Below are 24,902 nucleotides of genomic sequence, written 5' to 3'. Positions count from 1 at the left end.
GAGGTGTGATAATTGGTGTCAGTGCCCTTGAGTTAGAATAAAGTCTGTCAAGGTTTCCACCCTAGCTGGGATATCTTTGTTTTTAATCACAGTGAACTTCACATTTCAAAATGCTCACTTGGGAACTGCTTGAGGAGATATAATTGTCCATGAAACTGTACTTCATCAAGAAATCAAAGCCTTAGGAAGGTAAACTGGCTCTGATGAGAGAAAGAATGAAATGCAGTAAATAAATCTCTGCTCCATGAAGCAGTGGAGGCTACCTCAGTAAATAAATTTAAGACAAGGTCGGATAGATTTTTGCATAGTGGGGGAATTAAAGGTTATGGGGAAAAGGCAGGTAGGTGGAGATGAGTCAATGGCCAGATTAGCCATGATCTTTTTGAATGGCGGAGCAGGCTCGATGGGCCAGATGACCTACTCCAGCTCCAATGTCTTATGTTATATTTCCACATTGTGATGGGCATGATAAAGTATGAGCACTCACTAGTAACACCCTGAATAGCATTTTCATATTTATTCATTACATCCCATCATTGTATTTCTTTAACTTCCTGCAACCTTTTAGGATCTCTCTGCTCATCCAATTCTGACCTCCTGCCTTTAATTTCCTCATCAGTAGTAGATAACTCTTCATCGATCTAAACCCCAATCTTTAGAATTTGCTCTCAAAAACCATCAACTGCTGTGTCCTCTCCCCAACTTAGACATCCTTAAGTGAACTACTTTGATCTACTAAAACCTTCTGGCATAGCTTGGTATTAGAATTGGTTTGATAATGCTTCTGTGCATCACTTGATACATTGTTTTAAATGCCATTATTGTAAGTTGTATAATAGTATTTTTGTTAATGTTTAATATGTATTTGGCATTTATTATACCAATGAAAGCATATTAATAGTTTTGGTTACAGTATGAGAAGACCCTGATCTATCTATTCATTTATGCCAGTTGTTTTATTTCTTGCTTTGTCATTTCTGAAGACCTCAGAGCCATTCAACCCATTGGGTCTCATACTAGCTCACCAATTACATCAATCCAATTCTATTTATTTCTCTGTAGCCTATAACTTCTCACATGCCCAATAAGACTCCCCTGCTTCTCAAATCACACTCCTAAAGGAGGGGCAATATACAATGGACGGTTAATCGAACAACCAGCACATATCTGGCACAAAAAAAACTGCAGAACCCAGGAGAAACCCATACAGGCACAGAGGGAATATGAAGATTTCCCACAAACAGTACCAGAGGTTGGAATCGAATCCTGCTTTGCTAGTATTTTGAGTCAGCTGCATCATTTGTCTCAAGACTCGCGATGCACATTTCCAGTCACCAAATATTATTAGTAAACATATAAACAAAGTTGCGGGACTTGATCCATTTAAGTAGCAACCTACTGACCTCTGTGATTTGTATCGAACCTTGCATCGCACCAGTGCTCTATATAGAGAATAGTTTAAAACTGACTAGTGTCAACTTTTGGCCAAATACACCTTACGGGAAAATGTCAACTTCACGCCATGCATCTATTTAAATATGAACATTTCAAGTCTTCATCTATCGATCACATAAGGGAAAAAAAAACAATGAAATTCCCTTCCAGTGCATCCTTCAATTCATGAAAAAAAGATGAGCGGACTAAAGAAGAAAGTGATAATAATTGCTAGTCGTATATTTCCCTAATTTCAGAATGCCAGCAGGCTTCAGTATTTTTGCAGATACTGAATTTTGATGCATAAATGCAAAGCATAAATGGCAACTTGATACTAAAATTAGGTGTTGTGTACAAAGCAGGAATTTCAGTATGTAGAAAGAGAATCAAAACCTTTCAAAGTTCAGTATTAAAATTAATAGTTACAAAATATTTTGAGTGTTTTTTCTAATTCTTGGGGATCTCCCCACCCCTATCCATCCATTCAAGCAATTAAGTCTGGAGAGCAGCTAACATGTCACCTTGATGTTCATATTGCATTAATTTAAGTGCATTCCTGTGTCTGGCTGCAGGAAGCCAAACAATTGCATAGTGCCAATCATTTACATGGTCATTCCCATGATGGTAATACATTTCAAAAACCATTTGAAAATCTATAAAACAACGAAAACATGCCTTGAAAGGCTTTTGGATCGAATTTGTTTTAAAGAATTTTTTTAGACGAAATCTCCTTGTGCAGCACAATCAGAAATTAACACAGTTTTTTTTCATCTGACAACGACTTGCATCCAGATTTATTGGCTATTGCAACTGAATGTAAAAATGGATACACGTAATACAACTCAGCCCTCGAGAAGAGCCAAATTCACACCAATTCCTTTAAATATGAAAGTCTCAAGCCATCAGCTATTGTTGGCATGAACAATTACGAAGTTCTCTCCCAGTGCATCTCCAAAGGTAAAGTGTAATGGACTTGATGTACCACATAGTACATTCAACGCCACAGATTGGAAATGAATTCTTGGATGAGCACCTTTATGAACAGGTAATCTTATGACAAATATGAGAAATCAACGATTTGAAAAATATAGAGCCGATCTTGGGTGAAGAAACAAATCATTCACAAAGAGCAAAAATTGTTTTTTGCTTTCAATATCAAAATTCTGGACTTTAAGACTGTTGTGAGTGCTTTTGTGTTTACTTAATATTGAGACATTAAAATGAGCCAAAAGAGCTTTTGGGGGCAGGTGAAATCGATAGTGCAAAACGCTGAGAAAATGGAGGCCAAGCACAATTACATCATGGCCTTCATTCAAAGCTCTGATTATATTTCACTGTTTGGAGCACAAAGCATATACATGCATTTATTCTCTTTTCTGTTAGTACATATACTGTACTAACAACAATTTTTTTCAGAAAGACCAAAAAGAAATCTGAACAATGGCAAATAATTCAGAATTTTGTTTGCTGCAACAACATAAAAGCAGCATTTACAAAATTATTCAGATCTGCAATGTTACAGCTTATTTTTCACTGGCATTTTAGAGCTCCATAGAAATTGCCTCTGTAGTGATATTGTTCATTGTGAAGCATTTTTCAAAAGAATGGAAAGTCACGATTGAGACTGTGAAGAGTAAATCTGCACATCAGAGTGAATAGGGGGAGTGGTGTAATTTTAATCTCTTGACAAAATGTCTTCAAAGTGTGCTTCAAAGAAGATTGGCTTATAATGATTTGATGTGGTGTCAGTATCTTTATATGACCCATATCAGGAGAGCATTCTTTTTCATATGTCATTATCTTGTATGTACCCTTTGATTAACATTATCCAATCAACAATGCATAATGTATTCTGAAACAAAAGAGTACATTATTCAGATTCTGGAAGAATTTGAATTTCTTTTCCAACCTCCATTATAAAGTTAATTAAACCTTCAGGTCATTGCTTGGTCCTAGAGTCTTGGTTGTGCTCTCTCATGCGCTCCCTCCCCCCCAACTCCAGTTTGTGTTCAGAATACTGCTATGATGCTGGATTGGACTTTCAATCCAATGTTATGTATTTGAATCCCTTCACAGTATTGAAGAATTTAAATTAAACTAATTTTATAAATTTGGAATTTGGAAAAATACTAATGAGAGTTAAAATGAATCTGATTGTTGTTAAAATGTCATCAAGCTCACTAATAGTAGGTACATTACTCAGTCTGTACCTAAATATTACTTGAGAAATACCAATTTTGTTGACCCCTGACTGCCTCCTTGCAGTCAATTGGGGATGTAAACAGATTAAGATAAATTACAAGCAGTTATTGACAAAAAAAATAGAAATTGTAAAAAAAAATCATGTCGTTGTTACTAATTTCAGTGTAGAAATCGGCTCCAAAGTGAAATGGCATTTGGTTTATGCATCTTTGTGTATCAGCATGGTCTGGGAATTGTAACCTTGCATTTGTGGTGGAAAGATTGTGGCAACCAGCTGTGACAATCCAGCCCTGGAGCCAAGTGGACACCAAGGCCCCTCATTTTACTGGCATAAGGCAGTACATATATGGTTAATCAATGTGTTGTAATTAATTATTTAATTCAGCCCCCCCCCCCCACTCAGGTAATGCCAGTTATATTTTCCACAAATTGTAATTACACAATTATCTATTAATTTATGCAAAAACAGGAGTCTGTCATTTATTTACATAAAGTGCAAGGGTCAATTGCGCAAGAATATTCATGCTAAAGTTTCTGTCGCCAAATAAACAAGGGAAGCACTATTCTGTTCTAACATGTGCTACACTATTTGAGAATATGAAATATTCTCCAGATAAAAGGCCATTCAGCCCATTGAATTCTACCAGCTCTCAGAATGTTCCCATTCCCCATATTTCTCTCTGACCTATTCTCTTGCATATGCCTGTTAAATCCTCAATTCTTTTGCTTCTATTTGCATTAGGATTAACTTAAAGTATTCAATTAGCTTAGAACCATCATACCTTTGGGATGTTTAGAAATCCACGTGGTCACAGAGTAAACATGCAAGCTTCATGCAGTTGGTACAAAAGTCAGGATTGTGATCTGGTTGCTGGAGCAGGGACTCCCAATTAAAATGTATAATTAGAGTACATACATGTCACCACATACAACCCTGAGATTCTTCTTCCCCTGGGCATACTTAGCAAATCTATAGAACAGTAACTGTAAACAGGATCAAGGGGCAACAAACTGTGCCAATGCAAATATAAATAGCAATAAATAAGAGCATGACATAACAAGATAAAAGTCCTTAAATGAGTGTAGTTACTCTCTTTTGTTCAAGAGCCTGATGATTGAGGAGTAGTAACTATTCTTGAACCTGGTGGTGTGAGTCCGGAAGCTACTTTACCTTTTAACTGATGGCAGCAGTAAGAAAAGAGCATGGCCTAGGTGGTGAGGATCTTTGATAATGGAGGCTGCTTTCCTGCACCACCATTGTAGATGTGCCGAATAGTTGGGAGGGTTTTTACCCTTGATATACTGGCTGAATCCACTGTCTTTTGTAGGATTTTGCACTCAAAAGCATTGGTGTTCCCATACCAGCATGTTATGCAGCTAGTCAGACTACTTCCCATGCATCTATAGAAGTTTGTCAAGGTGTTTGATGGCATGCCAAATCTCCACAGACTCCTGAGGAAATAGAGATGCTGCTGTGCTTTCTCACAATTATATTGAATTGACTTTATTTCTTATATCCTTCACATACATGAGCAAAAATCTTTATGTTACGCCTCTATCTGAATGTGCAATGTGCAAATTCTAGTAATTTGTAATAAATAGTATGATGCACTAGCTGCACTAGAAGTGATTAGATATCAAGCTTGATTTTTCCATAAAAGACTAAAAACCAAGAGGAAAGTGTTTAAGAATTACTTGTACTGTAAGTTTGACCCAATTTATACAAACAAACTCCTACCACACAAACACTTGTGATGTTTTGGTACTAGGCAATACAAAGTTCTTGGCAGTAGATTGGGAAGACTGCTGATACAACCTTCTTCCGTGATATGATCTTTAGAGGATGACAGAGATCATTGCAATGAAATAGGTCATCATTATTGCCACCAAAGACACGCACAAATTTTTACTGATGTACTGTGGAGAATATTCAAACTGTTTGCATCATCTGGTGTGGAGGGATGACTGCACAGGATTGAAATAAGCTGCAGAAAGTTGTAAACTCAAGTCAGCACCATCGCGGGCACTGGCCTCCCCAGCATCATGAACATCTTCAAGGAGTGATGCCTCAAAGGCGGAATCCATCATTAAGAAGCCCTATCGCCCAGAACTTGCCCTCTTCACATTGCTACCATTATGGAGAGGTACAGGAGCCTGAAGACAATGTTTTAGGAATAGCTTCTTCTTCTTCTCCTTCACCAGCAGATTTCTAAATGGACAATGAACCCATGAACATTACCTCAGTATTTTTTTCTTTTTGCACTAATTACGTAATTTAATTTTTTATGCACACTTACTGTAATTTATAGTTTTTATTATGTATTGCAATGTACTGCTGCCAAAAAAACAAATTTTGTGACACATGCAAGTGATAATAAACTTGATTCTGATTCTTGTGCTAGGTTTGAAGTACTGGATGTTGAATATTCTTTTTCACCGTTTGCCAAAGGATGTAATTGGCATGACAGTGAATTTAATCATCTTATCTTACTACCCTAAGGAATGGCTCCTGAGATATGGGAATGGGCTCCATATTTCCTGAGGCCTTTATCACAGAAGAAGGTTGTTGTTCAATGGGGTTAGGTTGGCTCTTTTTAATGAATGTTAAGTATGAGGACTGTTCTGTCATGTGCTTCTGAGCCAGTGAACCACTCTGCCTCTGAATGTATACACAGTGATGTGTCTGCATTGGCAGTGCCTGTACAAAATTATGGCAGCTGTGACTGTGGTGGGCAAAGTAGCCGGCTATAACTATGATACAGTAATGAAGTGAAGATGGCATGAATTTGCCAGTAGCTGAATACTGGAGAAAGCATGACATGTTTTAGTACATTCTGTATACTTAAGTCAGTTCTGACGTTGCCCATGAGATGTGTATTTGCTAACTGGAATAGGTCACTATAGTGTATCAGGATTAAATTTGCATCATTCTGTTATCTGCTGGGAGTACAATGTATTCCAGGCAAAACCTTGTGTGAAAATACCACCTAACATCAGTTAATTAATCCAATTTCTACATTCCTGTGTCAGAATATCCAGGAAGCTTGCAGAATTATCAGACTTTGTTGCTGGTATATTGCCATCTTTGCTCTCTCTTAATCTATATGTGATTAATATCCTCAACATGAATAACAATATTTCTGAAGGCCAAGCTTTAGTCTAAATGAAATGTGATATATAAATGCCATTTATACAGTCTCTTTGTGGCATCAATCCATTTCTTCTGACGTTATGTGAGATTTTGGAGTTAATGTAAATATTTAATTGAGAAGTATTATTTGTTGAAATAAACTGGAGTTTATTTTTTCATAAAGGAAGCAGGAATATTTTGCAAACCATTCAGAATTCAAAAATGTTTTCTTTTCCATTCGGATAAAGAAGAACATCTGTTACTCAGTCGCCCTCTTCCCAATCTAATTTGAGTGGAAAGTATCCTCAGTTGATTACTGTTCTATCACAGAAATAATAAAAGCAAGGATAAAGTGGAACTGGCCAAACATAAAAGCTATAGTTAATGGCAAAAGAATTCCCTCCTTGAGGTATTGGATAAATTCTAGGACATGGAAGCTGCTTACACCATGTGTGAAAATATCCCATATATCCTGGTTTTGCTGCATAATGATTTGTATACATTTGTTTGATTTGGGTTTTCAGGCTGAACATAAAGGCTAATAGTGATTTTAAAAACACAGCAATTCTGAATGTTGTTTACAATGCAGCATTTAAATTGCTCAATGAATCAGGTTCAGTGTTGATTTTACTTTTAATGATATGTTTTTCAGTGAGTGTTTTTGATGTCAATACTGTTAAGCATATTTTATTTAAGTTGTGTTAGAATATGGATATGATGCTGTAACCATTTCCTTTAAACAGGTAAGCCTTACACTTGCTTTCCTACTTACTATGAGCTGAATGTTGTCAACTGCATAATTTAAAAAATGGATGACGCCCAATGTGGTCGTTCAATTTGCACCTTTCTAATCTAGACTTTCTGTGAAGTACTTCATATTTTGGAGAAAATGCTTAGCCTTTTCACCAGTCTCGCACAGCTACAGGAGTGATGTAGGTTTGAAGCTAAGGAATTAAATTTTCATTTATAGATATGCTCTTGGCTATTTCATCCTAAAGCACTGCAGAGAGCTTTCGGGAAACGACTTAAGCTACATTCTCTACAACAATGAACATTTAAGTCTAAAAAAGGTAGATGAGAGTTGATTTCCTTCAAGAATTGTACCGCGCCTTGTTATCATGGCACATTCGGAAGAAGAAGAATTTTTCTGACAGCTAATTCTATAGCCACACTTCAATTCATCGATCCAATTCGATATCTCCCTCTGCAAGGTCATTTACTAGTTTGAAGATTTTTTTTCTCTAACCCTCTTTATTCTGAGAAAATTCTAACTTGTATCCCTGAACCTTTTAGGTACTGAAAATCAACCTTCTGGGTCATAGAAAACGAATTTTGGCATCACTTGGAGACAGACTTCACGACGAGCCTCCTCAGAAGCCTCCACGAACCATTACTCTGAGGGTAAGCTGTGTTCGTACAGTGTTGAATTAATACTGTTACTCACATGAAATGTAGCTCAGTATGATTTTTAATTAGTGTTCTTAACCAAGCCTTCAGCATTGGCATGTATCATTATTAGCTGCTTGTCTCAGTAATCTTTCTTGGTTCATGACCACTACCAATGTCCTTGTTTTGTATATGGGAATATTCCCTGAAGATCTTCTGAGCAATATTGTAAAATTAAGAGGTGAAAAAACTCATTTCAGGTTTTCATTATTGTGACCTTTTGTTCAAATCCAACCTGAAAAATCTATCAGATCTTTCAGTGGGTGTTAAAGAAAGAAAAATCAATAGCTATTCTCATTAAAAAGTAAACTCTATTTGCCACAAATGTCAAAACCTTTCAGCTATCATTCAGGTAGTCACTGAGTTGGTCTTAGCTTTAGACTGCATCACCTTTTAACCCTTCATCAACAGCACTTACACGTAATTTGATGTTTATTATATGATTTCAATTTTTCAAGAAGGTTATCTAAAAATTACTTGAACTATTTGGACCATTTTCTTTAATCAGAATTTAAAAATTTATTTATAGTTCCTTTCATTTTTACTCTTTGTATTCAATCGTGTTTTTTACTTGATTACATAAAGCATTGGACAGACTAAAAGCCTGCACAATGCTTAAGGTAATCCTTAATGAGTGATTAATTATCTAAGCATGTAGAAAGCAGATTAGTTCTAAATAAGGTTTTGTGCAGACAGTTGGGTTACTAAAGAATCTATATGGTTGAAAAATCTAGTGTATTAAGATCCCACCCAGATCCTTCTGCATGTTTTCTGTGTGTATGTGGGGCGGGGGGGGGGGGGGAGAAAAGTTCTTTTGTATTTTTTTTGTGCATCAGGCTTGCATCTTGGTCTGTTTGATTTCATTTTTTTTTAATGCCTTCAGCATTAAAATGTAATAAAGAACTCATGGTAAGGTCTTTCACAGTTGTGCTCACATTAAAGAAAGAGAAGTTCTTCCAAAGAGTTGCGTATTTTTCAAATAATTTACTATTCAGTTGAAAAGGGAGTCATGCACATGCTGGTCATACAAGCACATAGAATATGGGAGAAGGGAGTCAGGATATTTCAATTATTTTATTATTGCAACAGGTTTTATTTTAAAGTATTTCAAAGTCAGTTTTTAAAAACATATTTTAGAACATAATTTTACCATTATTTGTGTTCTCAAAGCAAAATATTGGTTTTTAAAGCTCTGTTGTACCATAGTTGGCATTATTTTACACGCTAAGAGCAAGAGGTCAAAATAAAAATAATAGAAACCTTAAATAAAAGTGAAGTGTTGGAATTATTTGTCTTCCAGTTTCCAGTTCTAATAAATGGTTTACTTTGGAAACATTAGCTCATCTTTTCTTTCTTCAGATATTACTGTATATTTGACCATTTTACTTTTTCTTTAAATTGAATTCTGCCATTTTCTTTTTTTTTAATAAAAAGCAGGGGAAAAATAACTGTTTCCAGGCCAATATTTGGGGATTCATAGAAATGTATCCACGGATCTGTGTAACTTACATGGAACTATTTGTGGATTCAAACCCGCTTCCCACTGCTGGAAGCAAATGGTGTTAATTCTCATGCAAACCATTAGGTGAAGCAGCATGCTGTGATAGGACCCTCCATCTTGGAAGGAGGGAACAACTGATGAGTGGTGGAAGCAAAAGCCACTCATACTAGGTGCTATTCAGATTGGATCTCTTTTTATATCAATAGGTCAGTTGTCCTGAATCCAGCAATGCCATCTTGCAAGATGATGTATATATCGTATCTTGGATGGTAAGTCACCTCTGAAGTAAGCTGGACAACGTGGAAATGAGGCCTTCTCCCCACAATAAAGTGCATGTACGCTTCCAAACTTCTGATACCTGCCTTCACCGCAGGATGTAATTACTTCTGCGCCATGCTTTTCCCAAGAAACAGCTAACTTGAAATTCTAGTGAAGGGCAGAAACTGGTCTTTGTACCTGCTGAGCTTGAATCGGAAAGGGTTGTCCAACTTCTGTCACACATTTATACGTCGTCCTGAAAATGAAACATTATTTCATATGCATATTATAGAAAGTACTATGAAAGCCATTGTTTGAACAAGTAGTTTCAAATCCCTGTAACCACTAAATTGTAATTAAAGCCAATTATGCTGTTGTGTGTATACAATGTATTTTGCCTATTCCTTTCTCTGCTACACAATCACCGTCTGCCAATGGAAAGTGAACAATGACTCTTCAAGTAACAGAAGACTGTCTATGAATTCCAAGTGCAGTTCCTGTTTAGAGGGAACTCTTTGTTGTATAGTTATTGCACGTCCGGACCATCTGCAGCTTGTAATACGTAAAGTCTAATGTCGGCAAATCTAAGTGGCCTCACGGCAAAAGCTTTAGATTTGTTCTCACCTCAGTTAAACCTCCTGCTCTCTCTCTACCCCAATCCCATCTATCTATCTATATATATATTTTTTAAAAAGTACCAAATATTGTTATCCTTGGGATGGTAACGTTTTTGCATAATGTCTGTCACTGAATTCATTTCAGATGGCCTCAGGGTGCAAAGGGAAACAGTTAATTGAAGATACATAACCCTAAAAATATTATTATGAGCAAAGTGCCATTTGAATTGTTTCTAGGTATTTGGCCCTGGGAAACAGTTAATAAATCAAAGTTTCTTCTGGTGCTTTCATTCAGATCATACCTATTCATACTTTTTTCATGATCTTTTTCATTTTGACACCACACATAACATAACCCAGTTATAAACAAATGTGTTTTAATCAGTAATTTAGTTAATATCATGCTAAACACTACTTCTGATTTCCAATGACAGATAAGTGGAACTGAACATCCCCGTCCTTCTCTACTTCCCATTGGTTGAATTGAGAAAATCTGCTGTTCCACAAGTCTTATTTCAGAATTATAATGCTGCAAGTTTTCTGCTGTTTCAGACTTGAGAAAGATGTGCAAGAGTCTGAAAGGAGGAAGCCACATTATTTGAGGGAGAGCCTCACAGAAATTGATTATAAAAGACACATACATTGTTCATTACAAAGGATAATTAACATTCATTTCCTGCCCCTCTCTGCATTATCCATCTGCACAAAGACATGGTCCAATCCTGCTTCTCTATGCCAGCCCTATAATCTCAAGTCTGTCATCATGTTTTCCAAATGCTTGGCTAACTTAAAGTCCTGAATCAGTTATAATTTTCCCTAGCTTGGTGAGAGCAAGAGTAAAATAATACTGATTGACTGATACCTGTTAGTGTCCAGGCCTCTGATGTTAACCTAGTCCTCTTTTAGCTGTTCACTACTTTTCATACTGCCTGAACTAGGTGTCAAATCCACATCCAGTTTGTCATAAAGACTGCTAGCTTTATTTGGCTGGCCTAATTCCCATTATACCATGCAACCAATCGGTCATCAAAACCCATTGCTTCCTCAAATGATTTCCCTAACAAACCTCTTTCATTCGTATCTTAAAAGTTTTATTCTACCGGATGTGAACTGGACCTCATTTAGAATTCCAGTCTTGCATCCAGAGCCACATTTGTTTTCTTAATAAGTTCCAGTCTTGGTTTTCCCTTCCGCAACATTGACATCAAACAACATATCATCTATTTCTTCTGATATTTTGCTGCCTCCACCTTTTGAAAATCTACAACCCACCTCCCAACAGTTAACCGCAGTAGGTCTGCAGGACTCTTCCCAGTCTCTTTAAATTATTACCTCTCTTCCACATATTCAAAAGACTCCATCCATATCTGGCATTAGGTACTGGCTCCTTGTTTGGGTTATTCATGAAAAATAGTAAGTTAACATGCCATTTTAGTTCATGCAGTATCTGTTGTCCATGATACTTGGCAACCGTTAGATGAGCAATGAATCCCTTTACTTTGGCTGCATCTTTTAGTAAGTGACAGAGAGAGGTAAATTTTAAACACAGCTTTTTGCATGTTATAGCTAACCTCATTCAAAAATAAACACATCTGAAAATCCCATTTAAAAATTCTAATCATCATCCATCAAAAGTTCACTTGTGCTTGATTAAACTGCAGCTAACATCTTTTGAGATTCAAAGCATAACATGTCACAAAGGTTCACTAAGTTCTTCATATTGAACTGAAAGAGCCTGGGTAAACATTTGATCTATCACCATTCATGGAATCATTCAATCACCAACATGGATAAAATTCTTTGGCCCACTGAACAGGTATCCAGAGGGTGTCAGAAGAATATGTAAACTCTACACCAGGGGTTCCGAGCATTTTTTTAATGCCATGGACCAATACCATTAAGCAAGGGGTCTGTAGATGCTAGGTTGGGAACCCCTGTTCTACACAGATAGCACCAGAGGTTAGGATTGAACCGAGTCACTGGAACTAAGAGGTAGCAGTTTTTGTAGCTGCACCACTGCATCATGTCCAACAATCATTGACATTCAACTCTCCTGACTCTTCCAAGCACAGAATCTGCAAAAGGTGTGCATTTATAAATTCTCGAACAGATTTCTTACAAACTTTGGCACATGCAGCACAGTTGGTTGGTGCATCATAACATGTGTGAAGTGAGAGGAAGGTTTGATCTCCACCTTTTCCACATTCTATCTTCAAACTCTTGATTTCTGACCTTTTAGCTGTGTTGTTGTGGGGAAGCATTGAGTTGGTGATGTCTAAGGGGAGAGGAAAGTTACCTGGGCCACAACTGAGAGTCTGATAGTTGAATGTTAGATGACAAAACCAATGGAGAAGGCTGGCAGAGGTTGATTACAGGAAGAGAAGAATCTTCAAATGCAGAGTTTATTACACTAATTGTAGCTCAGTTTCAGAAGTATTTAATCTGAAGGAATGAGGAGAAGCCAACTTATCTCATTAAAACATATTACACAAGTTTGTTTTATATACTTTTGTGTTCTCCAGAATCACATTTTATACCATTTTCATGTTAATGCTGAAATAAATTATCTAAAGCAGTTGTTTAATAATAATCTCTACCAAACAGTTTTTGTTAGATTATTGCTTTTATGCCAAGATTAAACTAACTGATAGATCCATTCATTTGAGAGAGATTATTTAGGCACAAGGGCTGTAAAACTGTTCAGAATGCTTCATCAATTTGAAATGCTTGGAATTCACATTGATGAACAAGGCAGAGGAACTAAACCGTTAGGGTTAGGAGAGCTTCAGTACATAAATCATAACATTAATTAATGCATTGCTATTTGCTTCTGGAACAGGACCCTGGGAACAACACTCCTCCTCAACTTTCCCCATCCCTTAGCCAAAGCACTTACACTGGTGGCTCTCTTGATATCCCCTCTTCCCATTTAATGATGCAAGGGGACGCAAGAAGGCGAATCAATGACAGCTACTTTGAGGATATGCCTAGGTCAAAACTGGAAAGACAAATGGCTCAGGTAAATTGCATTGAATAACATGCAATAGGCTGTTAACCTTGGGTTCCCTTTGCACTAGTTTGGCTTACTTTCCTCATAATTTTATTTTGTAAGCTTGCTTGCCATACTATACTTCAGCACAACCTGATAATCTATCAGTTCTGTCTCTGTATTAACTTATAGATTATTCATCATCAATAATTAAACCTTCATCATTTGGGTACTCACTGAGATAATCTTTTATTTTAGTGAATTATGGAGAATTTCAGCTTCATGCTTTTAGATCTTCTGGCATGTATAATATTGAGAGGTTGTTCCTACTTAGAGTTCTGACAAGTGTGTCTCATCTGTACATCGACTGGCACGTTTTGTTATAATTCTGAAATAAAAATAGAAAATGCAGGCAATGCTTAGCCGGCCAGGCACTGTCTGAGGAGAAAGAAATAGAATGGATGCTTCATGTTGAAACATCGTCAACTTGAAAGATTATTCTTGTTTCATTTTCCATGGATACTGATCACTTCCAGCATTTTCTATTTTCCCAGATTTTCAGCATCTGCGGTGATTTTTGTTATTATTCTCTATATGGCACTTAAAGATAATTTGATATTATTAGGTGTTTACTATAGTCTGTCTGGATAGCCAGATGTCCAAAGCACACACAAGCATTCATTTTTTTTTAAAATATCCGAGCTAAGGGACTTTAAGCTATCTAGTTTTCTGCCAAATGTAGGGCATACCCCACAAACCTAATGTGAAAAGAATATATAAAGATATTAATAGTATATTAGAACCAGGGAACACCAGTAAACTGTCTGTGGCCAGCTAGATTAGCAAGCGTTGATTTACACACCTGACTGAAGTTGACAGAATTCCAACTACAAAATGACTGATTGTTTCCCTTCTAGATTCCTCCTATGAACCAGTTGGAAGACTGTTTGATAATAGTAACGACAAATATTGCAGAACTACTTATTTTGGGTATCAGATTAGGTCTTCCCAACCCTCCACTGCCAGGCAATCAAAACCAAAAGCACTCTGCCAAGCTTTCATCTTGTGCTTTGCCCTCCCGTTATCTTGCGGATGCCTGTCCTGAATGCAGATATCATACATGTAAGGATAATTCAAAATGCTTAAATAGAATACGCAGCAGAGGTTTTAGATAACATTTGACTCAGAAGATTTAAATAAACCTTGCTTTGTAAGGTTCCTACTAAAGTCAGTGAGGATTCTTCATGGCGCTGATTTCTTTGACATTTATAATGACATGAAGTTTATTAGAGAGTGTCAGAACTACCATTTCAAAAACCCTGTGAATAAAATATTGGCAGCTGAACAGTCAGGATGTGGATGACGAAGATCTCATTGGAGCATTAGGATCAATGAACTATTTGTTGCTTGTCCAGTTGGGACCACCCTCATCGTTACTAGAGATAGGAGGACACTCCTGCAACTCAGCACAAGAATAAATGGAATGCACACTCTGAAGTAAGGCAGCAAACAAATAACTTCAGGAACAGAAATGTGTATATGGTTTATCAAAAAATATTGTAGTGATCCAGATTCATTGTATCTAATTTAAAATGACAGTTATCATACTTAGTGGCCTGATCAGGCCAGTGCATTATGAACTCTCAAATTAATTCCTGGGATTTCATATCTGTTGTAGTTCTGTTTATTTTTCGGTTTGCCACATTGCCTCGACTTTGAGATTGATAAATGTCCTGCAAAATTCAGGCCCTTAGTTACACTTTGTTTAACTTCTAACCTTCATGAAGTACCTTTGCCACTTTTCATTTTGCTCAGTAATGTTAAACTTAATTCATCATTGGATACTCTAATAGTATAACTGAGCCCAAACTAATTATGGCCTGCTGCCGGAATCATCTGGTTTAGCTTCACTTTGATATTTTCTTCAAGCTTAGTGTGTTTATCTCTTATTTGCATTCGTATATTATGTGGTAAAGAGATACTGGTGTTTTAAATGGAGATCCTTGTGGTACTCTGCTCTAGATTTCCTTCTTGATCTGCACATCTTCATGAGCTCAATTGTGTTTTACCCCATCCAAAATCTATTCTATATGGAAGATCTTTTGAGAAGTAAATTTTAAAAAAATCAAAGTATTTTCACCGGCTGAATTATATTTCTCAAAAACATGAGAATATTTGGCAAGAAATCCAATTATTCATTCACACCGTTGATCGCAGATAATGCCCCACCACACATCTTGCATTATTTTATCTCAGGAGTTCCCAGCCTGGGGACCATGGACACTTTGCATAATGGTGTTGGTCCATGGCATTAAAAAGAGGTTGGGAGTCCCTGATATCTGCTTTTAGTATGTGACAAAGAACTTGTAGTCAATTGAGGCAAATACTTTACTCCCTTTTGAAACAAAAATACTGAATTTTCTTTTATATAAAATCTTTCAGTTCTCAGTGATACTTTCATAATCATAGTCAATATCCTGCAGAACTTTGGAATACATGACAAGCATCAAACCCTTTTTTTCCCCCTAATCTCTGCTTTTCATGCAAGTAAAAGCCACAGACAGGTTGTTCTTCTTTCTTATACTTTAGTTGTTTCACTTCATGGGTTTTTGAGATGGACTTGTTGAACATATTTAAAAGTTTAATCACTTTCAATTTTCTGCAGTTGATTTATTTCTGAGAATATTGTGCTTGATATTTCATCCTATTGAGCCTTACCTTGGTAAAACAGAATTTCCATTCTAATACTCAACATGCTGGTTGCTACGATGTTTTAACCACTCACCACTATATAAGATAACATGCAACTTTGTTTTATTTTACAATTGAAACAAATGGTATTTCTGTAAAAGAAAGTAAATTATCTTTTTCTTCCCTAGATCAACTATGGGTCACTGAAATGTTACATTAAATAAGGGATGCAAACAACGAGAGTAGATTGGGGGGGTATCAGGCTTTGCATGATTCCATGATTATCCATCATTATAAGTACGAGCTTTCCGCATGCCTTTTCTTGAATTGGATGTCCTTTAATCATAGCTGGGCTTGAATGGCCTGCAGACGAATGGACTTCAGTGGAAGAGAAATGTCACTAATCGTTTTTAGTCACATCAATATGTTTATAAGCATCCTTTGCTGTTGTCACAGGCTCATTTTTTCCCCTGGCCTAATGTTACTTTCCTATTCAGCAGGCGGAATGGAGCGAGCCTTCCATTACTCTTCGGCCTCCAAATGAAGCCACCTCATCGACGCCTGTGCAGTACTGGCAGCATCATCCTGAGAAGCTGATTTTTCAGTCCTGTGACTATGAAGCATATGTAAGTGCTCAATGGTTGAGAGATAAAGCAAATTAGCATGCTGCAGTGTTTTATCTGCATATTCTTCTCTTATTTTGATGGGTTTCATATTAAAATTCAACTGTTAGGTGGTAACCAATGAGACTATCCTACAAACACAACAGGTCTGTGCTTAGTGATAACATTTTTTATTCCTCTTTTATTAGCTCATATATTTTAGTGTTCACCTTTAATGCTTGCTTTATACTATTAGTACCAAATTATGCAAATACCAATTAATGCTTTACCACTTTCCTATATCCCTGCAAGACGTCAGTTTTTCTTTATTCTACTTCAATTCACTCATAAATTTATTCTATGAAAGCTGCTTCAGCTTACCAACATTTTTCTCTGACATAAATTTGCCAGATATTTATTGCTCAGTATATTAACTATGATTGCAGAAAGCAATTCAGAGTCATTAAAATTGGAAATATTTATTGCATGTTTTAATAATGTTAAAGCACAGAAGAGAGCAAAAAAATTACTTGTGTTTAGTATTTAGGTTCTATGCTGGTCAAGGAATTGCGAGGAACAGAATCAACACAAGATGCATGTTCTAAGATGCGGGTATGTTGCTTATGTGTAATATTTAACGTGCCAATGCAAAGTTCTGTTTATGGAATTCTGACAATTATGGGGCATTTGCTAAGCAGAAATTTAAATTTGGCGTCTCACCTCAGGGTTCCATTATGCCAGGGGTTCCCAACTGTTTTTATGCAATGGACCCTTAACCATTTACCAAGTAGTCTATGGACCCCAGGTTGGGAACTCCTGCATAACACAATGTCCCATGTTTTCTCACTGAAGTCAGCAATATAGACGACAACGTTATTTCATCACAAACATGACCATTTAAATATTACTTTTGGTTGGGGGTAGGGGAAGAAGTATTTATATCACTTACATTGTGGGTGGCAGGTTGGAGATGCATCCCTACTGAAGGAGGTGTAAGGCACTCCTTCCGTCCGCTAGCCTGCAGGTCACCCTGTGGCAAGGTGTAGCACCTGCTCAGGGTCACATGAAACCATGGGGGCAGGTGGTGGATGGTCGTGTGAGCAGCTGGTACATATCACAAATCTTGGTTATGCAACCATTGACGCCAGTGTATTCTGAAGCGTATTGATAAGGCTGGGTTCACTCATCTTGGAAAGACACTGCCCAGAAGAAGGCAAAGGCAAATCACTTCTGTAGAAAAATTTGCCACTAACAATCATGGTCATGGAAAGACGATGATCGCCTACATCATACAATGCGACACTTAACGAATGAAACATTATCAATAACCATCCTTCTCTGTATACACGGCAAATCCACTCTGGTGGCCTTGGTGCCTGACTGCTCAGACCAGTGGAAAACAAGATAGTTGGTGCTCGATCCAGACGGAAATGAGGCTCAGCTTCTCTGTGCAGTTTATTCCTTTCAGCAAAGATGGCAAAGGGCAGGAACGAATTGGTATATTTACTTCCCTTCTAAAATAAATCATGACAATTCTTAAAACATGATCACCTTACCAGGAAAAACAATATTGATGCAAAAAAACTAATTAGCTGTGCAAAAGGAGCTGGCTGGCGGCTTGAACGTGAAGAATTTCTAACAATTTACAAGAGAGAATTAGTGGGGATCAAATGGTTAACTGTATTAAGGCATGATAAATTGTTAAGCTGTAGGTGATCTACAGATGATTCCTATTATTTTCTGGTACAAAAACTTAAATCCTATTGTATTTTTCATTTGTTCCCTATGGTCTCTACAAAGAAAGCATTTTCAAGTATAATACAATGTAGGCGTCCAACCAAGTACCGATGGAAATAACCATTCTGAAGTATTGAGTTTTTGAAGTAGTTTGAGTTTTACTAGTAAAGGGGTTGTGCTAGTTTTTTTCCTAGATGCTCTTTTGGATGTCAGTGCATGTATGGCATTCCCCATTGTAGGCAACTTGGGCTGGAAATTGCTCTCTTGTTACCATTTTTTTGAAAGTAAATAGCATTGTGCGTCACCCTAATGAATTTGGAGAAAGTTGCATGAAGAGTAAAAATTCATTTGCACTGTTCACTCAAAAGAATAGGTGGGTTTCACTCGATTATTCTGTTTGGACAGCATTTCAAGGCAGCCTTTCTACTAATGTGCTTTAAGTTTTCAACATGTAGCACAGCATGTGTGATTGTTACAGGCAAAGAGATGTTCTGCACTCTTCCATTTACTGATGAGTGTTGCTGCGGTTGAATAGATTCTACAAGAATGGAACAAAGGCATGAACGTACCATTGATGGCACAGGGGAATGAATAGGTTGTGAAGAACAGTGCTTGTAGCAGCCATGCTGCTTATCCATGAGACCCATGGAAAGCCATAGTCCTGCAGGCAGAAGTTGCCAGGATAGTCTTTGCAAGATAGAAGTACTGTTGCTGAATGCTTGCATTTTGGGTAAATGTCTTTGTCACTTTCCCTGCTGCCTTAAAGGTAGAGTTTGGGTAATTTCATGTAGTAGGTAGCAGAAGACTATGAAATGTTGCAAAAATCTTGAAGGATTCTGAGGCCGCCATGCTGAGAGTGGCCATAACCTAACCTCGTTAGGCGAAATGGTCACAGTAATAGATTTCGGTGAGAACTGTTTGAGTGTTTGCCCCCACCCCCCCAGATCTGTGAGCAAATGAGAGCCATGCTTTCTCAAGAGATGTCAGGTTGAAAATCTTACCATAGACACAGTTTGCACATTTCATCGCAGTTGATGTTGGTTAGGCGAATTGTACACCAGACAAAACAACTAGAGAAAAAGAAAAAAATCTGTTTTAAAGAATAAGGAGACAAATTTCTCAATCGGTATTGAGACATCCAGAAGTGTGTGCAAGGTTGCTCTGTACATAGCGCGCACTATTTTTTGACAGTACAGTATTGTTTTTAATTTGGAGGTGCAATTTTCTTAAGTGTCTGGATTTTTCTTCCTTGAAAACTTTCTGATTAGCAATTGCTCCCTCATTTTGTTGATTGACTAGCTAGCACTAACATTTCTGAAACAAATCTGTTACCAACAAGTATTAAAATGAAAATCAATTTGTTTAAAGAATCATAAAGATTGTTTCTCAAATATGACTATATGATTCTCAGATATGAGATTTTGATTCTCAGGTATGCATTCTGTGATGAGGTACAGTAATGCTCATTCAAATTAAGTATGTTTCATGTCCTTAAAGTCATAATCTTTGGAAAAATTAGTTATTATTTTTTGTCCCCCAGGCTTCGGAACAAATGAAGAAGATTCCTACAATCGTACTTTCAATCTCATACAAAGGGGTAAAATTTATTGATGCTACAAATAAGGTATGTGGGGTTTAAAAAAAAGGATCTAGCCACTGTGTCAGTTATGGTCAATATGGTGAGCTGACTAGATACTGCAAACGCAGAGATCTGAGATAAAGAAAACTTGCAAATGGCTAAATAGGACTGAGGCTTGTTAATCAGCAAATATCAAGTCAACGTCAGTCTGTACCATGTTTGTTTCAAATATATATATTTATGACTTCAGAACAAATTACATGCTGTGTTGGTAGATGAGGGAAATATTGTAACAAAAAAGTATTTTTTAACAAGCAAATGTACAACAATGAGAAAATTTAAGGAGATTGTAAAATGCAACATGCGAGAGCGTAAATCATGAAACCATGAAACAATCAGCTGCCCCAGTCTTCTTTCCAGACACTGGCTACAATCTGCTACTTTATCAACATTGCCTATTGCAGTTAATCTTCCGTGGATAGGTTCTTTAAAGGTATGCTGGAAAAGAGATAAATTAAGCCTCTCTAAAGATTGTCAATCTAACCTTCCCTTCTATATCGTTCACCCTTCACCATTCACAATTTTAAACTTGTTATATTTGAAGTTTGGAACAATATTTTTTGTACAACAAAACTCTTAGTTATGTGCCTATTTGTATAGCATTGTATTGACCAAGTATTTCCACACGAGTTCCTTTTGCTTTTATAATAAGGGCAACATTGTCATTGGACTAAGCTTAAGTTTGAATTTTGTAATTCCACTAGTTTACTTTGAATTATGATCTCTCTACATAATTTACAACCGATCAATGTAGTCTTAATATCTACAGGTGATCCCTATTATTTTCTGGATGCAAAACTGTATGCATTCCTTAAATCCTATTGTATGCTTCATTTGTTGCCTGAGGTCTGTGCACAGAATGCACTTTCAACTACAATACAATGTAGGCGTCCAATTAACTACCAATGGAAATAACTATCGTGAAGTTTTTTGATTTGCAGGAAATTAATAGTAGTAATGAGCTGCTTTTAAATGTCTGCATTAAAATGGTTCAAGGAACTCTTACATCAGAGAATTTTCAAAAGGCTCATGATCAGTCAGCCCCGGGCCTACCTATCACTCCTGGCCCGCAGCACTTCGCTGGATGGCATGGCACCAAGACCTGACATTTGACGAGAATCACAGAGCCACAAATGATAAGTGAGTGCAGTGGACAGGTCAGGCAGGATCCCCCAAGTGTGTGAAGTAAAATAGTTAATTAAATACTATGTTGCACCATACCAAGACTTCATTGGCAAAGTAAATTTGTCTAACTGTCTTATGTACAAAATAAAATGTAGTATAATGATTCCAGAGTTTTATTTATATAAAATAACTGCAGTTCATGCCACACGGAAGATATTTTTCATCACTTTATTTCCATGTTAGAATCAGGTTTAGTTTCATCAGTATGTATCATGAAATTTGCTGTTTTTGCGGCAGCAGTACATCGCAATACATAATAGAAAGAAACAATTACAGTACGTGTACATGTGTGTGTATATTATATATTAAAATAAGTAGTGCAAAAATTTTTAAAAAGTAGTCAAGTAGCATTTGTGGATTCAATGTCGATCCAGAAATCGGATGGCAGAGGGGAAGCAGCCACTTCTAAATTGCTGAGTGTGTCCTTCAGGCTCCTGTACCTCCTCCCAGATGCTGGCAATGAGAACAGGGCCTGTCCTCAGTGTTGGGATCCTTAATGAAGGATTCATTTTTGCCACCTTTTTGAGGCATCTCTCCTTGAAGATGTCCTGGATACTACAGAGAGTATTGTTCACAATGGAGTGGACTAAGTTTACAACTCTCAGCAGCTTATTTTGATCCTGTGCAATAGATTTGAGACTTCATAATAAAAAAAAGTTATCAGCAATTAATCAATTTAACAACAAGATGTGAAACATCCTATGTCCATTGAATGTAAATTGAGTGAACTACTGATCCCAGGCTAGAAGATCACATTCCACTAAAATTAATGGCGCTACATTTCCTCACTGTGCAAATTCCAAATTGTTATTGTTTCATCTATAGCCCAGACACTGAAATATTGTTTGAAGAGGAAGTAATTTAAATTTAAGAAGTGTGAGAAAACAAAGTGTTCACTCAGAACCAAAAGATACCAGAGAGAATTGACCTGTGGTAATTGAATTTCAGTTGATAGGTTATCATCTTTTAAAATAAGTTCTCTCTCTATAATTGCAGTTTGCTGGAGGTCTCAGTTGTAATGTGCCTTTGCATTTCAGCTTGAAATATTTGGTCTCGGGTTGAGGTATTTGGTTTCATGGAGATTGGTTTTCACTGGTAGTTAGCTGTTGGACCTACGGAGGATCAAGAACAGCTGCTGTGACCATAGCAGTGGTATGTTTTGGACTTGCATGTCCATTCACTGCAGCATAGAAGAAGCTGGAGACCAGGAACACACTGGTGTTTGGTGTGCACGCTGCCCCTGAATTTGACTCTTTATTAAGACCAGGGATGTTCTGTAGATGACTGGGCTGAGGAGCCGGATACACTTTTTGTATCTGGGCTCTTGGCATTATGGTTGAGATCACTGGCATGCCAAGTGCAGCCTCATCATCTTGGGTTGTTGATTTTCATTTAAAAGATTTTAGATTAATCTTTTTCCTTAATTATTGGGAGCTTTATGCCTTTAAACTTTAAGTTCTTATTTTTTCCTGATCTCTGCTCGCCTCTGCCATCAGATTTCTGAACAAACCGTGAATTCTACCCCACTATTCCTGTTTTGCACTATTTATCTATTTATTGAATCTTGTCTGGATTTTTGTAAATGTCATGCACTGTACTGCTGACACAAAAGAGCAAATTCTACATCATATGTCAGTAATAATTAACCAGATTCTGACCATTCACACCCTCACAGTCAGGCCACAGAGGCCGTGTTGTCAGAATATTCATTGTGCAGCCTCAGAAGTTTAGTTTAGCTACAGGAGTAGCCTGGGAGGCGGTTCTCCATATGCTCCAGCATTTCTGTAGAGCCGCTGATTCAATTTTCTTGACCCACATTCATTGCTGCTTAAATCCTGACTCCATCTGAAGCCTTTCCTCCAGTTTATCAAATAGTGATTACTTTTTTATTATGTTAAGTATTTAGTATTGATCAGTACTAACAGGGAAAAGACTTTGAAGAGCAGCTTATAATACACTACTTGCAGGAATAATTTAGAGGGGGCAAGAACAAATATAAATGTTGTACTGAGTATCTCCATCATTATATGAGTAGTGTTGTGATAGACAACTAATCCTGCATGATTGTTTAATGCTTGCTGTTGTCCACTTAAAAAACTGCTGCATTGAAAATGGAGGAATAATTATTGCCAGCTCACTGAAAACAACGTAATCAGAAAATGTTAAGATATGCATACATTGTCAAAAACTTAAACTGTAATATCTAATAGCATAGAGAAAGACGGTACTCTAATTTTAAACAGGCAGTGACTCTTAACAAAGGTTTGATTTGCATGTGAATTAAACCATTACAGCTTTGCTCATCTCAAAAAAATCATATAATCTGTCTTGTGTGTTCTGATTTATGAGCTATTGTGTACTAAGTTCATATATTTTTGTGTTCGGAGTTGTGGATAACATAAACTCTCTCTTTTAACTTGGCAGAATATCATCACAGAGCATGAAATTAGGAATATTTCTTGTGCTGCTCAGGACCCTGAAGATCTTTCCACCTTTGCCTACATCACTAAAGACTTAAAGTCGACTCACCACTATTGTCATGTATTCAGTGCTTTTGATGTGGTCAGTCTCTCGCTATTTTTCATCTTTTTGTTTTGAATTTCAATAGAGTTTCTGGTGTGATTTTTCTTTCCCTGTATGTGGATCATGTTTCATTAGCGAGGGATCAATTTCAGGGGTTGGCCTGCACTCACTTTTGATGCAACCAATGTGCTCTGTTTATTGATTCAATTAATTCCTGCATAAATTGGATTCTTGGAGACTTTGACAAAGATTGTGATTGTTCCAGTTGTATAAGCATTAATGATGTACAGTACCACTGCATATATTCTTAGCCCTCGCATGTAAAGTGTACTACCTTAATATTGACCCACAACCAAAACAAGGTCTGATATCTGTGTTCCAACTACACTCCGTGGCCACTATATTAGGTAGATCCATATATCTGCTTGTTAATGCAAATATCTAACCAGCCAATCATGTGGCAGCAACTCAAATATATAAAAGCTTGCAGACATGGTCAAGGGGTTCTGTTGTTCAGGCCAAGCATCGGAATGAAAAAGAAATGTATTTCACATCATATGTCTGCTTCCTGTCAGTTTGAATTAGTTTGGCCATTCTTCTCTGACCTCTCTCATTAACAAGGCATTCTTGCCCACAGATTTGCTGCCCAATAATATTTTGTTTTTGTTTTTCTAAGTGACTTTGACCGTGGAATGATAGTTGGTGCCAGACAAGGTGGTTTGAATATCTCAGAAACTGTCGATTTCCTGTGATTTTCACAGAAGAGTCTCTAGATTTTATAGAGAATGGTGCAAAGAGAACCCAAGAAAGCGTTATTGAGCAGCAAATCTGTGGGCAAAAGCGCTTTGTTAATGAAAGAAGTCAGAGGAGAATGGCCATGCTGATTTAAGCTGACAAGAAGGTGGCAGTAGCTCGAATAACTGAATGTTACAAAATTACTGTGCAGAG

General features: G+C 37.0%; 1 protein-coding gene across 21 annotated transcripts in view; it reads left to right on the top strand.

Moving 5' to 3' along the window:
- Positions 1-24,902, top strand: part of anks1b (ankyrin repeat and sterile alpha motif domain containing 1B) — an 870,400-nt gene that overhangs the window by 831,043 nt on the left and 14,455 nt on the right. For 12 of the 21 annotated variants that reach the window (XM_063072513.1, XM_063072522.1, XM_063072512.1 and 9 more), the window contains 7 exons: positions 8,060-8,167; positions 9,920-9,982; positions 13,428-13,607; positions 16,766-16,894; positions 17,411-17,482; positions 20,148-20,231; positions 23,856-23,993. In XM_063072513.1, coding sequence (XP_062928583.1) covers positions 8,060-8,167; positions 9,920-9,982; positions 13,428-13,607; positions 16,766-16,894; positions 17,411-17,482; positions 20,148-20,231; positions 23,856-23,993 — 774 coding nt within the window. The remainder of the gene's footprint in view (positions 1-8,059; positions 8,168-9,919; positions 9,983-13,427; positions 13,608-16,765; positions 16,895-17,410; positions 17,483-20,147; positions 20,232-23,855; positions 23,994-24,902) is intronic. The other 9 variants (XM_063072533.1, XM_063072515.1, XM_063072526.1 and 6 more) reach the window with 4 other exon arrangements.

Source organism: Mobula hypostoma, chromosome 20 (assembly GCF_963921235.1).
Source record: "Mobula hypostoma chromosome 20, sMobHyp1.1, whole genome shotgun sequence".
NCBI lineage: Eukaryota > Metazoa > Chordata > Chondrichthyes > Myliobatiformes > Myliobatidae > Mobula > Mobula hypostoma.
This window is presented reverse-complemented; position numbering and strand designations above follow the sequence as displayed.